The sequence below is a fragment of the Lepidochelys kempii genome, chromosome 13 (assembly GCF_965140285.1).
Source record: "Lepidochelys kempii isolate rLepKem1 chromosome 13, rLepKem1.hap1, whole genome shotgun sequence".
In the NCBI taxonomy this organism is placed as follows: Eukaryota; Metazoa; Chordata; order Testudines; family Cheloniidae; genus Lepidochelys; species Lepidochelys kempii.
Genome location: NC_136392.1, coordinates 8444278 through 8461809, shown reverse-complemented (window position 1 = coordinate 8461809; position 17532 = coordinate 8444278). Strand labels below are relative to the sequence as shown.

At 47.2% G+C, this 17532-nt stretch overlaps 1 protein-coding gene across 5 annotated transcripts in view; it reads right to left on the bottom strand.

The window, feature by feature from the left end:
- The window catches only part of LAMA5 (laminin subunit alpha 5), a 167132-nt gene that overhangs the window by 81480 nt on the left and 68120 nt on the right, over positions 1–17532 (bottom strand). For all 5 annotated transcript variants that reach the window (XR_012154649.2, XM_073309132.2, XM_073309133.2 and 2 more), the window contains exons 3-6: positions 15986–16103; positions 8502–8620; positions 6745–6915; positions 5965–6062 (exon numbers count right to left, since the gene is read on the bottom strand). Coding sequence is in view for 4 of the 5 variants with exons in the window: in XM_073309132.2 (XP_073165233.2) it covers positions 5965–6062; positions 6745–6915; positions 8502–8620; positions 15986–16103 (506 nt within the window). In the remaining variant the exon portion in view is untranslated. The remainder of the gene's footprint in view (positions 1–5964; positions 6063–6744; positions 6916–8501; positions 8621–15985; positions 16104–17532) is intronic.

The window sequence follows — 17532 nt, the reverse complement described above, 5'->3', positions numbered from 1 at the left end:
CTGAAATCAGCCTGGGACAGAACAAACTATCCTTCAGAACCTCCTGATAGTAGCAACACCCATACAATTCATCCCCTGGCACAATCGTTTTCTGACTGACCAGGCCTCCAAAAGACTAGTGAATTTTGCTGGCTATCCTACAGCAGCAGCAGATGGGATGCCCTTCCGATGGCTCACTGTCCCGTCCCCCCCCCATACCCCGCTCCAATGCTTCGGCATCTGTGACAGGGGCAGGGACCTGAAAGAAAACAGTTGCTCTTATCAGACAGATACAGACAATACTTGGGGTCCTTCCAAAGCCATTTCAGCAAGACTATCTGCCATTGTAAATGAGCTGCTGCCCTCTGATCCTGACTTGGTATCTGCTTGTTAGCAGGGAATCCCTGCCTGGGAATCTTTGTCTGCATGCCCACTCTGAAGCATGCCAGAGCCCCAGAGATGCTCATCTTTTCTCTCCTGTCTTCTGTCAGGTGAAGGGACTATTTCTGGCCCTGCTGCATTCCAGCACGTGGAAGGAGAAGGTTACCCTTAGCCAGAGGAACATCCCTAATGCAGTGCAATTCCATTTGGTATGAGCCTTTGGGCTTCAGCTGGGTCCCACTGAAGCTAATTGGGAGTTTTGCCATTGACTTCAATAAGGGCAGGATCAGAACCCCTGGGAAAAAAGGGAATTGTGCCTTCCCCCTCCCACACTCCATACACACTAAATCCAAGCCCTGTGAAAAACACGCTGCTCAGACATTTATGTAGTGCCAATTTGTGAGGAGGAAGATGCTGTCCCTGCATCTTGGGACTTCAATGAAAACCCACGTAAGCTAGATAAACAATGTCATCTACTCCCATTTATAGACCGACGATTGGCATTGGAGACGTGCTTCATCACACATGGGAGCTTTGCCAAACTCTTTAACTCACCCAACTTCACTTTTGAATTTCTGGGGGGTGGGCTGGCCCAGGCCATGCAAGCATGGGTGTGCGCACTAGGGACAAGCCCAGTGACAGGTATCGTGGAGCCAAGGCCGCATACATGTCCACTAGGAAAGGGGAGCATTAGCAGCCAAGAAAGGCCCATATTCACATCTGAGGGGAGCGAGATGGAAACAGGAAGAAAACTGAAGAGCATGTGAGCATTCTGGCAGCAGCAGCCGCCTTATGGTGCAAATGGGACAGCCGCCTTAGAAGGGGTTGAAATACTTGCTAACTATCAAGCTAGGAGACTTAGAGCCAGAAACCAATTCTCACTCAACTCCCACAGTGATTTCAGTGGAAGTTGGACCAGACCCTACCACCCCTCTTTTGTGTGACAGACTGTGTGCAGGCATGGGTGATACAGGCTTCCCACATACAGTCTCAATCTTCACCAACAGCTCCCCAAATGCACCCATGTCTCTGCTGAAACTTTCCAAAACAAACGTTTCCCATCATGCCCTGTGCTAAAACCACTAGACTGTCCCACCTAGCAAATCCAGTCTAAATGGGATTTCTGCAGATTGACAGAAATGCACAATTCTTCCCTCCAAACCGTCTTGAAAACAGACTGCTTGCATTTCAATCACGAACTGCCTTTCTGCCCAACAGTTGACAAAAGCCAACAAAATGCCACATCCCAACAATGTGATTTTATATTGCCTTCGTATCTGAAGGAAATGGACACTTACCATTTACTATACTGAATCCAGGTATATTTAATCCTGTCTCAGCATGGAGGGAGGAACTAGATAACCTCTTGAAGTCCCTTCCAGCCCTATATTTCTGTCATTATTTGTATTGCGGTGATACCTTGAACCCTCAGTCACAGACCAGATGCCGTTGTGCAAGGTGCTGTACAAATACAGAACAAAGGACAATCCCTGCCCCAGAGGGCTTGTAATCGAAGTGAGCCTTGATTCCACTCCTCTCAGACCACAAGACGGTCAGGAGTCTTATGGGAGCAGGAAACAGTTCTCCTAACTAAGCGCAAAGGTCCCAGATTTCATGTGGGAGATTTACAAGTCCAATCGGTGCCAGAGGGATCCTCACCGGACAGCATCAGAGAGTGGTTTTCACAAAACTTTTGTATATTCCAACCAATTGGGAAATCAATACAACCTGTCCAGACAGCCACCTCCCAACGTTCAGCATAGTAAATACTGAGATACCATCAGGATTTTAATTCATCCAGAACAAAAAGAAAATTCCAGGCTTCCCTCTATTTGTATCTTCTTGTCTTGCTGCTGTCAAAGCCCTGGCATTTGAAGATGTAGGACACATGCAGTCAGATACACTGTGCTTCCCAGCCAGGAGGGTTACACACAGATTTATGAGGGAACAATGAGGCCCTAACAGCTGCCGTAGATGACACGATAACCCCGTCAGGCTCAAAGCCCACAGCTGCATCTGCTGACAGCCTCACCACTCTCCCGTCATGCAACGTCAAGCTAGGTATCTCAGTGCACCAGCTCCACGTCTTCATGCCACAGAGACGTTGCATTATTGGGCCTAATTATCTCTGCATACCCGCTCTGCTGGGAGGCTACGAAATGCTGCTGTCAAAGCCTTTGAAAAATGGGAGTATTCCTCCACTGAAAATTCAAATTAATCCTATTTCTCTCCAACCACCCAACTCAATTCCCATAGAGCTCAGACAAGGCAAGCAGGAGGAGCTTGCTTCCCATCTCTTCTTTGCGGTTGCAATTCTGACCATGTCTTCCTCCCTGGAAGCTAAACCATGCTAGAATTACTGCTGAATTACAGCTGGCTGCCTCTCTCGCTGCACTTCCAGTGCCGCGTTTATATCGTCTGGTTTGCTATCAGTTTACAGTGGTTCCATTTTATATTCTTCCATTTTCACAGTGCAGACATATCCCAAAGGGCCTTGCAGACGTTACTCGCGGACTATACAAAGAACACAACTAGGAAACACTTTCCCCACTAGGCAAGAGCAGCCAACTCTGGAGTGAAATGTGGCAGCTGTTTTAACAGTGTGCTGCAACGCTATCCAGCCATTTGGGACAAGGAGTGAAGACAACAAATGCATCCAAATGAAACCAAAGTGGGATTCTGGAAATCAGAATATAATAATGAGCAGAGCTGGTGTTTGGCCAGGATCCAGCAGGTCTGTCCTCCCCTCACTTTAGCCTCCTCTCGGGAGCATCCCCAGCTACGTAGTAACACACACCAAGGTCGCTCTATGCTAAACAACCACTCTGCACTGGTGCATCTGCTTTATTCTTGCAGCACTGACAGAAGACAACAAACACATCTAGCAACACCTAGTTTTCAAACGAAATCAAGGAATTATCCAGTTCACATCTTTACTGAACTATTTGTTAGGAGAGAGACGAGTACCCCAACGCAGACTTGCTTTTCAATACCTCCTTTGTTTTAATTCTTAGCGGATTTTAACCTTGGCTGGGACCTGCTGGAATTTCACTTTACAAGATCCAAAACCATTACATGATCCGTATGAGAAAGAAACTCAAGCTTCATCAGGTCCAGCTGAACCTACCCAGCCCATTCATGACAGCAACACAGGCTGCAAACAGATGGCTAAGACTCAATGCTTTCATGGTTATCAGGAACTATGTGGAGTTTCTAGCTGGAAACGCAGACAAGGAGGGTCCTGCAGGCCAGAAATGTAACAGCTTTGTGGTTCTTGCTGGTTCGTAAAGATTGGCCATTTACGCCTTCATATCAATTTCACTGAAGGGGAAAAAAAAAAAAAAGGAGAAGAAGAAGAAGATGAATTTGGCATAGCCAGTGCTCCCAATGAGTGGGGCCAGCAGTGAGCCCCTTATTCCCATGAGCAGTCCCACTGATTTTATGAGACAAATATAGAGTCAAGCATTTCTCAGCGTGTATCAAAGAGTTGGCGCTGGGCTCGTAGCGAATTTTCCACTCATGAAAGACTCTTGGCAATGATCCTGAATGGAAGGATGGTCTTGTGGATAAGCCCCTGGTCTGGAACTGCAGAGACGAGGGGGTAAATTCGCAGCTTGACCACAAGTTTCTTGCGTGAGCTTGGGAAAGACCCTTCACCTCCGCTGTCCCTCAGTTTCCCATCAGTACAATCCCCACCTCACCAGCATGTTGTGAGGATAAATGTATGAAAAGCTGTTTAGCACTTGGATATTATAGCAATGAGGGCTACGCAAGTGCCAGGATACAATGAAGGCCTCAGCACTGTGTCTGCTCACCTACCGACATGACCCCAACAAACTGCTCTGAGCCTAATGGGGAGAGACCAGTGCTAGAAGTGAGGGAGAGTTCAGTCCTCAGCCACTCTGCTAAGGCTGCTAAACTGGGGTGTCCACTGTGGTGGCTCTGGTTTGCGTAATGGATCACAGTCTGCTAGGAACTGGACTTCACGCACTGAAGTTGCCCAGTTTTAAAGGGGCATGTTTCTTAATCTCAGTTTAGTGAGAGTTTTTTCTTTAAATTAAAGCAATAGTCTCCAACTCCTCCCCCTGCTAGCTCACACATGTTCATTACTCGCTTTGCACTTCGAGGCCTTGCTTTTTATTTTGCCTTTTTCTCCCCCTTTGACAATGGAATGTTTTGTTTAAAACCTGACACTGTATTATATTGGAACATGGACCATACATGTTCCCCACAAAACTGGAGAGCTTTGCCTTCCACCTACACTTTGGATCCAAATGATGTTTTGTCTGTTGCAACCCAACTAAGTGAATCTCGATGCTTATATCTAAACATCAGGTGTCAAGGATTTATTTAGTTGTGCAATTGCTACACATAAGTAACTTGCCAACACAAAGATTGGATTGGTTTTTTTTTGTTTGTTTTTTTAAGTTTTTAATCTTGTACTTTTGCCTTCTTCTGTAATGAGGTAAATTGTTTGTTATACCCAACTAGACAATAGACAGCTGTGCAAAGGAGACATGAGAGAGAGAGAGAGATCTCAATTATTTTTGGGATAAGAACCAACCACAAAACAAACAGATAGGTTGGCAAGATTTTAGCATTGCCACGGCAGAATGTTTTCCCACCCCCCTCTTTAAAGACGAGTAAGAGGGCAGAGGACAAAACTGTTGGTTCAAGCTAACTTCCCACAGATTACGGAGATAGCTATTTGAGTGCTTTCTCTGAAGACAGCCTCTTATCCCACCAGTGTGTCAAACGATTTGGACAAGAGAACTTCTCCTGTAACATCTCTAGGACCCAATTCAGGAAAGCACTTGAGCACATGCTTTAAGTATGTGTTTACATTTTAGGGCTTTAATTCAGGAAAAAACGTAAGGCTGAGAATGTTTAAAAAAAGGCTTCTCCCTAGCTGCCTCATATGCATCCCACAAAAACAGTTTGTGCAAAGTTTGATTTGTAGAACAGAAATCCACAGCTCTAGGGCAGGGATTCCCAAATTGGGGGTTGCGAGGTTATCATGAGCTGTCAGCCTCCACCCCCAAATCCCGCTTCACCTCCAGCATTTATAATAGTGTTAAATATTTTTAAATGCATTTTAATTTATATGGGGGCGGGTCACACTCAGAAGCTTGCTGTGTGAAAGGGATCACCAATACAAAAGTTTGAGAACCATTGCTCTAGGGGACATCACTGAGAGATCCAACACCCTGACTTGACTCCAAGTAGCAGAAATTTCCCTGTGGCAGTGGGTCCTTCTCGGGTGTCTGCAGAATGAAACATTTTGAAAACCAGACAGTGGGGTCTAGCTAAGACAATGTGGGTCCACTAATAATCTCGCTCTTTTGAATGACTCAGCTGTATGCAATTGCAGAACCACTACCCCATCACACAGGCAAGAACAAGAAAGTTACTGGCATATCGCATGGCGACTGATCTGTGGTATGAGGTTATCTCAGGACATTTGTGACAGAACTGGTATTGGAATACAGGTCTCTTGGCTCCTGATCCAGTTCCTTAATCGCAGAAGCCTTCCCTCTTTCCTAGCACAGTCAGTTTTAATATCTCGACACAAACACCAGAATTACGGAATTTTGAAGGTCTTACCTATAGGGGTCAGTAGGGTCCTTGGCATCACAGACGTCCGCATGGCCATGGCAGACGCAGCGCCCTCCAATGCTGATATCTTTGATGCTGTAGTAATACTGGGAGAGCACAGAAAGAGCTGGCCTTAGATCATTAGGCAGAAGCCACACGGGTGCTTTCACCCTCCCACTGGCAAACTATACTGCATGTTCTCAGACTCCTGGCCAACATTTCCCTGGGCTGCAGTAACACCTGTTAGTGATCACGGAGTCCTTGTGGCACCTTAGAGACTAACAAATTTATTTGGGCATAAGCTTTCGTGGGCTAGAACCCACTTCATCAGATGCATGCAGTGGAAAATACAGTAGCAGGTATATATACATAGTACATGAAAAGATGGGAGCTGCCTTACAAGTGGGGGAGTCAGTCTAACGAGACAATTCAATTAACAGTAGAATACCAAGGGAGAAAAAGTCACTTTTGTAGTGGTAACGAGCTTATGCCCAAATAAATTTGTTAGTCTCTAAGGTGCCACAAGGACTCCACATTGTTTTCATTCAGACAAAGTATATCAGTCTGTTTGAAAGAGACTGTAAAAGGAGAACATAAAAAGGTCTGCCTTTTGGACAACACTTGCAAAATAGTTTCCCCATTGTGCTGAATCCTACCCAGCAGCCCTTAACAAAAAACCTTGACTCAAGGCACTGACTTGTTACCAGAGCCGCATGTTCTACATCACAAATGAACTATTTTCCAAGACACATGGTACTCCTTCCTCATTAGCATCTCGAAGCATCTCACCCTCCTGGTCACAGTCGGGTCCCTTAGGGCTTTGCCCATCAGGTGCCCAAGCAGCGTGTTGGTCTGCAGGAAGCGCAGTCTGATGTTAGTGGCTTTGGTGAAATTCCGCAGGAGAGGTGAATACGAGAAGTTCATGGCTCCCGGGCGCCCGTTTACCAGTGAGACGACAATCTACAGATCCAGAATGAGAAACACACAGCACAAACCTTCAGGCGGACAGAAAATTAACGCCTTCCTCTGATAACCGCAAATTCTTTCCAACCCCAGTAGATTGAATCAACTAGTTACACATTGTGTTTCCAAAAATGGCTGACATTCAACTGCAGTCCATGGACACAACCTGCAAAAAGGAGCCACTTCTGAAGAGCACCTACCAGCATCCAGAAAACCATAAGAATGATACCACCCTCACAGCCCCTTTGATTCCTAGCTCCTAGAGACCGCCCACTAAAAAACCCTCCCCAGAGTTTTGATCCCAAAAAGGGAGAGGTGCCAGAAAGTCTATGAAGTCCACTAGGAACTTGGCTAACACCACAGATTTTACATGGAAGCTGCTCAGATACTACAGCAATGGGCAGCAGCATAAAAACAAACAGATCCTCTCCCCTTCAGCCCAATCTTGTGGCCAAACCAATAGGTAGACATTAAACACAGCATAAGCCAGTCGGCCCAGGCTTTGACAATGACCAAGTCAGGATTTGTATGGAAGACGTTTCTCCCCCTCTAAACTCAGACCCTTTTATGGTCAGTTCTTTTGAAGGGTCCATTCCAGTGCAAGTAACTGCCCATATTCACTTAGGTTTTTCTTCTGAAGCTCTTGGGCAGGAGAAAGACTTTAACTACAGCAGAGCACATGTGAAGTTGGAGAAACATAGCACTGGCAGAGCCTAAGCAAACAGAGCCTCCAAGTCATGCAGATGCCTTCGGAGCCGAATTCTTAAATGGCGATTAACAAGATGCTCCTACAAAAAACCACCTGCATCGTGGCCACAGATCCCAAGTTTACATGTGAAAGGGCAGGGTTTTGACAGCCCACCCATTCCACTTTGCCTTTCTCTGAAATCTAAGCCCTTGCTGCCAAGCTCAAAGTCCTCCAACTGGGCAGAACAGTGTGTTTTATAAACAAGAATGTCTGCGGTTTGCTGAACTCCTTGCATTTTGTTGCTGGTTCCAGCACAGTCTGGGAGTGGATACACAGACTACGGTAGTATCTGAACAGCTGAAACAGATCCCCATGTGTACAACAGAATTTGACAACAGGGTGCACCAGATTCCCCAGGCCACCACATCTCATAGCCATTTATCAACACTGACATGTGCTCTGAAGGAAACAGGCTACAAGTCATGCAGTTTCCCCCACCACTAGGGAAGATGCATTATCATCCTCAGATGTCTGAAGCCAGCCTGGTGACCCTTGCAACGGAGAAAAGTCCAGCTCTGCTCATGATGTCTGGTTCCCTGGAGGGCCAAATGCTCGCTTAGCCTATAGGGGGAAGAAGTGCCTGGCGGTGTAGTACAGAGACAGTCAGCAACCAAGTCCCAGCCAGTCCTCCTCCGCCTGAGGAAAGAGTGAGGAGCATCCTCTGAGCCTTACACGAGGCTCTTTCCCCACCCTACACAAGTGGAAGCATTTCCAGCCCCAGAAGAGTACCTGGAGCTCCTCAGAGATCCTTTCATTTATTTCAGCCACCTGATTCCTCCCCCACCCTGAGAAAGACAGCTCCTCAGGGAAATAAAGGCCTAGAGCAATAGCTCACCTCTCCGTTTTCTAAAGGCACAATCCTGGAATATTCAGTAGTGCAGATGGCGTCATCATCCTTGGTAATACGTTCCACAGTATTCGGGCCAAACTTCTCGATACAGTCCCTCTTGGACGCTGTTTACCAAAGAGAGACCAGAGCAATAAGGTAAGATGAGAGGTATGGCCCAGATGATGTTTAAACCAGCACTTCCCAATAAATGCTGGTGGGAGTCACCTCTACACAGAATTAACTCTGCATTAAAAATTCATTACAGTTGAGCTACTGCCTCTCCTGCCATCAGCTCTGCATCACTTAGACCCTACTCCTCCACACTACTCCCCTCGTCAAAACTGCAGAGACAATGAGAAGTGAATGGGGCCATAATTTGAGAACAAACACTGAAGTCATGCCAGAAATCACCAGAGAAAAGTCCCGTTGCGGTGTATTCTAGTCAGAGTTTCATAGTTTCATTGATTTTATGGTGAGAACTACCATTATGATTACCTAGTCTGACCACCTGCATAACACAAGCCAGGGAAACTCACCAGTAATTTCTGCATCAAGCCCATAACTTCTTTTTGAGCTACAGGAGTCCGTTTAGAAATATACCCAGTCATGATTTAAAGACTTTAAGTGATGAAAAATCTGCTACATCCCTAGGTTAATTGTTCCAGTGGTTCATTACCCTCACTTAAAACGTACATCTTATTTCTCGTCTGAATTGGTCTGGCTTCAGCTTCTAGCCACTGGATCTTGTGAGGTCTTTTTCTGCCAGATTAAAGAGCTGGTTACTATCAGAAATACCTCCTATAGGTATTTGCAAGCTGGGATCAAGTCATGTCATAACCTTCTCTTGGATAAACTAAATAGATCAAGCTTCTTAAGTCTCTCACTATAAGGCATGTTTTCCAGACCTTATATCATTCTTGTAGCTCTTTCACCAACCCTTTCCAATTTTTGACACTTTTTAGAAGCAAGGATGCCAGAACTGGGCACAGAATTCCAGCAACGGTATCATCTCTACCATATATAGGGGTAATACCATCTCCCTGCTACTACCGGATTTTCCTCCTGCTCGTGCATCAGCAGACCACCTTTATACAAAACACTGAAATACAATAATCCTGGAGTTTGTTTAAATAGCAAAGAAGGTGGCAACCAGTTTACAAAGGGGCATAACTAAGAGGAATGAGATAAAAATCAAGACGAAAAGTATTTAGGATGAACAGAAAAATATAATCAAAAATCTTAATGAAACGACTAGCATGTGGAATAGCCTCCCAGGAAAATGGTGGAAGCCTCAACACTGGATACACTTCAAACAGGACTGTACAAAGCACTAAACTATACCATGAAGAGCAAAATGACTGCACACAGTGGTTTTATCTTCCATTCCTAAATCTTGTGATTATTGGTAAATAAACCAGAAAACTTATATCATGCAGAACAACCCTCTTGGTGACAGCAATCCAGAGCTCCTGCCACTAAGTGGCAATGCAAGGCTGGCCAAAAGCTAGAGGACAATCATAGCTGGTCATTAAATTAACTGGTCAATTGCCGCGCACGGTCACGGAACATGCTTTTGGAACGGAAGCCAACAGCCTTGCATGGGGTTTACAGGAGCCAGGATACAACTCTAGGATGCCAAGCGTTTCCTTGCAGCTGTAGGAGCGTCAAACCTCCCACTGCACGACTGAACAAGCACGTGCCACAGACTGGAGAAGTCCTGCATACATTCCTGAAGGTCTTCTGCCCTCGCGTCCTCCAGGGGACGCTTGACATTCCATCGTCTGCAGAGTAAGTGGGAAGAGAGCCACACTGTTTACTATTGCCATTAACAAGATGGTCATTTCCTCGGACTCCCTTGGAATTAGTCACGTACCTGAATGCTCCGGTAGCAGAGACTCCGCCAACATGGACACTCAGGATCAGGCAGCTCATCAGATCTCAATCCAAGTAAGCTACAGGAGACTTGTTCTATACAGTGACTAAGGGGCTGACTATGTCATCTTCCATTTACTATAAAACATCACATGACACCACCCTCAAGCCAACCACCTCCATAGAGGAAGAACCATGAAACTTTCTTGCCCATTCCTCTGAAGCATCTCGCACTGACTACTGTCAGAAGCAGGATGTTGGCCTAGAGGGACCTTGGGTCTGGTCCAGTCTGGCAGTTCCTCTGTTCATGGAAGGGTGGTCATTTGCATTTGACTAATCTGATAATATTTAGCACTTACACAGGGAATCTCATCTGATGGTTTCAAAGTGTTTAGCCAGGGAACAGGAAGTATTGTTATTAGAGTTTGTCCAAAAAAAAAAAAAAGGGGGGGGGGGGGAGAATTCTCACCCACATTTTTATCTATTTATCCATTCCTCCACTTAACACAATACTCTCCATTTTAAAGATGGGCAAACTGACACCCAGACTGGAGAAATGACCCAAAGTCACACCACAAGCCAGTAGCAGAGGTGGGAGTAGATCCCAGGTTTCCCAAGTCCAATCCAGGACCACCCTGCCTCTCATTCTCTAAACTTTAAGTTTACTGTCACTGATTGTTTCCTCATCACATGTTCTACACGTGCCAAGCACTCAGCAACACACGTAAATGTGCATGCAAGAATGCAACTAAGGCCTGATCCAGAGATTAACCAGGAGAAACAAGGGTTAAAGCCAGGCAAACGAGCAAGGCAGATCTCTCAGCTGTTCCTGGCAGGGCTGCTCAGCTCAAATTCAGACTCAACTGAGAAATGTTAGCATAGTTCACCGGAATAATCCTCAGAAATTCGTTACCATGTGCCTGGTGTGAAGGTGCCCCCTTTACAGCACGTGCAGCCTTGAAAACTAAGTCAGGCTGGATAGTCAGAGGAGGGAAGAGACTCAACCAACCTCATCCCACACCCGCTTCTCATCCAATGCAGCCATGTTGGTGTGTGCCCAGAGATACCTAGCACCTGACAATGTGGCCCTGGTCTATAAACAACGCCTGGGCAAGGGAACGAGCTGAAGCACAGCAGTAGCAATGGGAGGAATGGGGCTGCAAAGTGTAATGTCAAGTCTCCAGTATCGGCACTGGATTTAATAACCCACCACTTTGATTAAAGGCTGCTTTCCCTTGGAACCCCAGGCAGCGGCCTGTCATCACTGCAGGTCGGCGCCGATCCATTTCAGGACACCGCCACTCTGGGAATATTTTGGTGGTAGGGAGAAAGAAACACACTGGCAGAATAAAGTGAGTGCCTTGGACTCTGGACCTAGCGATTTTCCAGAGGGACCCAAAGCAGCAGGGGCTGCAGCAAGGTTAGCGGAAAACCAAGGCTCCATTTTGTTGGGTGTTCTGGTGGTGGGGGGAGAGACTGGAGCAGAAGATAACACTTAACAATTACTGTGATACACCTAATGGAAGGGGGACCCTCCGCAACACAAGTCTAATATTGGTGTTTAGCTGGAAGATATTAAACCCACTTGGGCTACACAAACACCTAAACGTTGGTACCCCTCCTCTCCGACAGTCCCACCCCTAACTGCTTGAACCAGAGAAGAGGGAAGGAAGTGTGGGCTAGAAGACAGCCACTGCGCAGTTCTGCTCTGACACTGGCTGTCCCTGTGTCCTCAGGCAAGTCACTTACTCTCTCTGTGCCTCTGTTAACCCATCTGTTACTTGAGAAGAATACTGTTTTCCCGCTTCATAGGGTTGAAAGGATCAATGCTGTTTATATTCATTGCATTGTGGGCTGAGGCTAACTGGTTATAAGCGTACATGCAGTCATATGTCCTAGGATAGCCACTGCTGTTTAAAGCTTCCTCTGGTCCTGTGGCAACCTGAGTCCATCATGGTCAAGTTTAACCCATGCTTCTTAAAGCACAGCCCTGTGGGACACAGATGGACAGAAAAAAAACCCAGACAGATTAAAGACAACCAGAGGGACCAAAGAGTCAATGCTGCAGGCCATGTGCTGTATTGCATCCACCCTTCCCTTTACTAGTGAGAGAAGCAGATTAAATCCTCATTCTGATTCCATATAACATGGCTAGCCAGCCAGGGTAGCACAATGTGTGTCTGGATTAACATCCCAATCCAGAACACACCCACATCTTTGATGTCCTGTCTTTACATCAAACGCAGGGTTTAAAAAAAACCGAACGATGAACCTTTTACCTAGCTTCACACTACAACCACCCCACAGATCCCCTTTGCCCCCATCCTGCTCTCATTTTACTTCTCCACTGGCCTGGAAAAAGTATTCTCCATGCTCCTCACTCAGACCCACAACGGAGAGGAGAAAAATTGTCATTTCTATGGTGTCTTTTGGCCATAACCTGCAGTGCTCTTCTTCCTACTTGAGTGAAGTTTTCTACAACTGAGTCATTTTTTCCCTCCCCTTTGAGAGATAAACCCATCAGCCTCCCTGGCATTTCAGTGGAATGTATTGCAGGGACACCAGAGTGTCTGGGAAATTTAACCCCTCGTGGGGAGTGCAGGCTTGGCAAGGTGGAACAAGCTCCAGATCTGGATGCTCCTCTTTTTGGAAGCAGGAGCCAATTTGCACCGTTAACTCTTTGAAGAGATCGGTGTCCCCTTTGGAAAGGTCCTATAGAGCAGTGGTTATCAACCAGGGGTCCAGGGCCCCATGGGGGGCTGCGAGCAGGTTTCAGGGGGGTCCACCAAGCATGCCCAGCCTTAGACTCACTAAGCCCAGGGCAGAAAGCCAAAGCCCCGGGGCCCCGAGCCCCACCACCCAGGGCTGAAGCCAAAGCCTGAGCAACTTTAGTTTTGTGGTGCCCCCTGTGGCGTGGATCCCCAGTGGCAAGGGTCCCATTAATTGCCCTGCTTGTTACCCCTTAACGCGTACTTGGCTTTTACATGCAGAAAAGCAGTTGTTGTGACACAGCTGGGCCGTGGAGTTTTTATAGCCTATGGCGGGGGGGGGGGGGGGGGGGAAGTGGAGAGAGAGAGGACCTCAGAAAGAAAAAGGTGGAGAACCCCTGCTCAGAAAATGAGTATCTTTCTACAGGCTTTTTTAATCATCCTATAGAATTTAATACCAAATTTTGTCTCTCTTCTAGGGAATTGCACAGATTAGGTCAAAAATAAGCCTGTGGAAAGAATCTCAATTGCTATCGAATTCCATCAGGTTTAGTGTGTCAACCCTCTTACGTTCTACAGGAATTTTCCACAGGTTAGCAGCTTGTTCTATTGCTAGCAGCCGGAGGCACCCCAGCTTCTCAGCAAACGGGGATTTAGGCAGCACTTGAGTGAGAGGGAACAGCACACGGCCCTCGCTCCTGCAAGCTGGATGGGCAAGCAGGTGAGCACAGCGCTCCACGGACATCAAGACAGCAATAGTGGCTTTCTGTCACCTTTCACCCCTGGATTCTGGGGGTGCTAGGGGCTGATTTGGGGATGGCAAGGACTGCTCTAACTTACATCCTGACAGCAATGGACCCCAAAAGACCCTCTAGCAACCCAGAATATTCAGAGGGAAGAGCGATGTGGCCACACCTTCCCTTTGCCAGGCAGGCCCTTGTGTGGAGTCTACAGGGCTCCTTTGCCAGTTCTGCTGGGGAGATTAGGCTGGTTTCCAGCCCCCTTACACAACCAGAGCAGCAGAAAGGGGCAAGCCGCAGCCCAGAATCAGGGCCCAGGTCTCTGAGGGTCTGTCTACACTCCAGCTGGGAGCAAGCATCCCAAGCTAGGTAGACAGACTTGCACTAGTAGGGGCTCGAGCTAGCATGCTAAAAAATAGCAGCATGGATGTTGGGGCTCCAGTGGCGGCTCAGGCTAGCCGGAGGCAGTGGGTCGAGAGCCTGTACTCCTGCTGGTTGCACTGGCTGCCACCATCGCATAACGGAGGAGCAGGTAGAGGCCTTTGGGGGGAGGGGGATCTCAAGAAAAATGGTAGCTAGGAAAGAACGCGCCGAGTGAAACACAGGGCAATTTGACAGGAGCGTCTCCTCCACTGTGCACAGCATGAAGGTGAATCAGGACTACAGAGTATTTACAAAACTAGGACAAGCGAGGGAGGAAATTTCAGGCCGTTTTATCTACTATGTTAAAAAAAACAAAACAAAAACCCTAGGATAAAGCTTTTCTCTCTTCCGCTCTGAGAGGGAAACCCACGCGCTGACCAGTAAATGCCAAGGCAGCGAGCCTCGCTAGGAAATCCCAGGGGCAGGCATCTGTGTACTTAAAAGCACCTTTTCTCGCCAGGTGTGTGGATTGGTTTTAAACGCTAGCTGTAGATCTTAGCTCACATCTTTTACCAATTACTGCCAGTGCTCTCAGGAGGGGCCAGCTGTTATCGCACTCCCGGTGACTTGGCCGAGCTGCATGTGTTTTAGGATGATAGAATTGTTTCCCATGTACTCTCATAACTAGGGCTCTACCAAATTCATGGACCGTGAAAAGCACGTCACAGACTGTGAAATCTGATGTTCCCCATAAAATCTGGCCTCCCCGAGAAATCTGGCTATTGTAGGGGAGAGGCAGGGCTAGTGCCACCCTAGCTGGGGGTTTCTACCATGCGCCAGACTCCAGATGCTAGTCCTGGCTGGGTTGGGGAGGGACGGGACTCCCTCTTCCCCTGCATGGGGCACTCCCAGAGCTGGGTCAGACCCACCTCCGGGAACCTCCCGCACCTGCAGAGCGCCGCGGCCAGCAGCAGCACAAAAGTAAGGGTGGCAATACAACCCCACCCCACACACAATAGCCTTGCTCCAGATGCTCTATCGCCCCCACCCCCTTTTGGGTTGGGATCCCCACGATTACAACACCATGAAGTTTCCGATTGAAATACCTGAAACTGTGAAATTAACCATTTAAAAAATCCTCTGACTATGAAATTGACCAAAATGGACCATGAATTTGACAAGGCCCTACTCAAAACAGCAGAGACCAGGTTCTTCTTCCAGGAGTAGACTGGATTAGATACAATGGAGCAGTGATTATCCTCCCCCCTCACACCTCGCTGCTGTGGCAGCCACTGATAAGCGAGTCAGGCCTGCCATTACAAAATGGAGTAGCTAAAGGCTTTGCTCTCTTGCCCTCTGTCAGGGATCTACGTGTTTGTTCCTTGCTGGTGCTGCGCTGAACAGGGCATTTCTAAATAGCAGCCATGCTGGTGAGGGTGTGGTGGTGGACAGGGATGGTGGAAGGAAAGGCAGCCTGCAGGAGCGAGGTAACTTCTCACTGGCATTAAAGATCTACCATAACCCAAAATAGCATCTGTTCCACTGGGTAAACTTCCCGCTGCTCCGATCCAACCTTTAGTTCTGGCAGCAATAAGTTCTCTGTGGAAAGGCAGAATTACAGGTCACCTGCTGTATTAGAGCACACCACTTATTCAACTCCTCCAAACCCAGGTTCAGAGTGAATTCCCATATAAACAGCAACTCAACAATGCAAAAAACTTTCCTCCTGGTCCTTCATTGCCCCATACAGCGAAGCCAGCATGAATTAAGACCCAACTCCTCCAGTGGCTGCTATTGCCATACTTACAGGCAAAGTACTGCCACGGCTCATAGGTAAGTCCAAAATCAGTAGATCGCTCCAGCACCCAGAGGTCCGGACGAGGGGAATTGGCAAATTTGATCAGGACGTATGCCACGTGGAACAGCTGAAAGAGACAAACATGTGGTTAGGTTGGTGCTCAAGGCAGCACTAAAAGAAGAGAGGAATGGTGTGACCCATGGTGGCACCTGATCCCTTCCCACCTTGGAAATAAAGAGTGGAGCAAAACTCTCTGCTCCCACATGGATCACTATGCAACGTGGATGCTGGACAGAGCCATGGCGAGGGCAAGACGTTCTCAAGATTGGACGGGTCAGATTCTGGTTATATTTATCACTGGGGAGCATTCAAGGACATGGGACTGAATGCAGCAGGGCACTATCCTGCACACAGTTCAGAAAGTCCAAATTCACCCCGTCAAAATTCAAAGATCTGCCTGTCAAAATAACCACTCCAAGGCAGCTTCTGCATTACACACAGGCATGAGCAGGACAGCCACCCATACTGTATCAGCTCAGTGCTCAGAGGACTTTCTTCTCCAGGGCTGCAAATCACCACCTTTTACAAGCCTGATTGAATGCTTAGCGCTCTCATTGGGTTTCCTGCAGTTCACAATGGCAATAACTCAAAGATGGAAAGCCCAGGGGCTTAAATCAGTAATTATCCTCATAAATAATAAAAAATAAAAAAATATATATATAAAAAAAACCCACAGGGACAGACTCCAGCAAAGCGTATGTTCCCCAGTCTGATAAATCAGCTGGAATTTACTTGGGGGCAGAGGGTCTGATAATGTTCAGTATGAAAGGAGATCATAATATTCAACTCCCTTCCCTGTGAGAAAGAGCCTCCAAAAAAAAAAAAAAAAAACAACGAACATCTCTCTTCCCTCTGTTGCTCCTCAAGTCTACCCTGTGATACCAAAAGATCCTCTAAAGAGATTTAGAGGATTGACCTGAGTACTTATCTTCCCTCAGTCCTTAAATCACATACAACTCCCACCCAACTCAATGTGAACGGAGCACAAATGGAGCAAAGGCCTCTGGGGCATGGGACGAAAGGAGCTGAATCATAGCTAAGGTAGTACTGGGCTGACGTTTAGCTCCCCAATCTGTACTGCTCACAAACAGGCAGTGCTAACAGTCATGGTCACCTGTACCTCCCACCGAGAAAGCCCATCTTGGCTTGAACCTGGAGCCCGGCAAATGCTTGGCCATGAGAGACGAGCTTTGAGATGTGCTCAAGAAAGGTTGTGGGGGACTGGGAAGCTTCTACCCTATCCATGATGCTGTCACAGGCTGCTAGGAAATATCGATCTGGTAAGTATCATTCCTTTTGGCTGCTTCTTAGACAGAGACCATATCATAAAACCCTGCCCTTGAGACTTGTACCGTTCCGGTCAGTCCTACATCCACCCAACCAGAGAGACAGCTGGGTACAAGCGAAGCCCAGAACAGCTTCTCTTCCACATACACCAGGTTCAGGAGAGCAGGCAGAGAAGACCTTTCTGGTTTCAGCTTGCCTAATTGCACTGG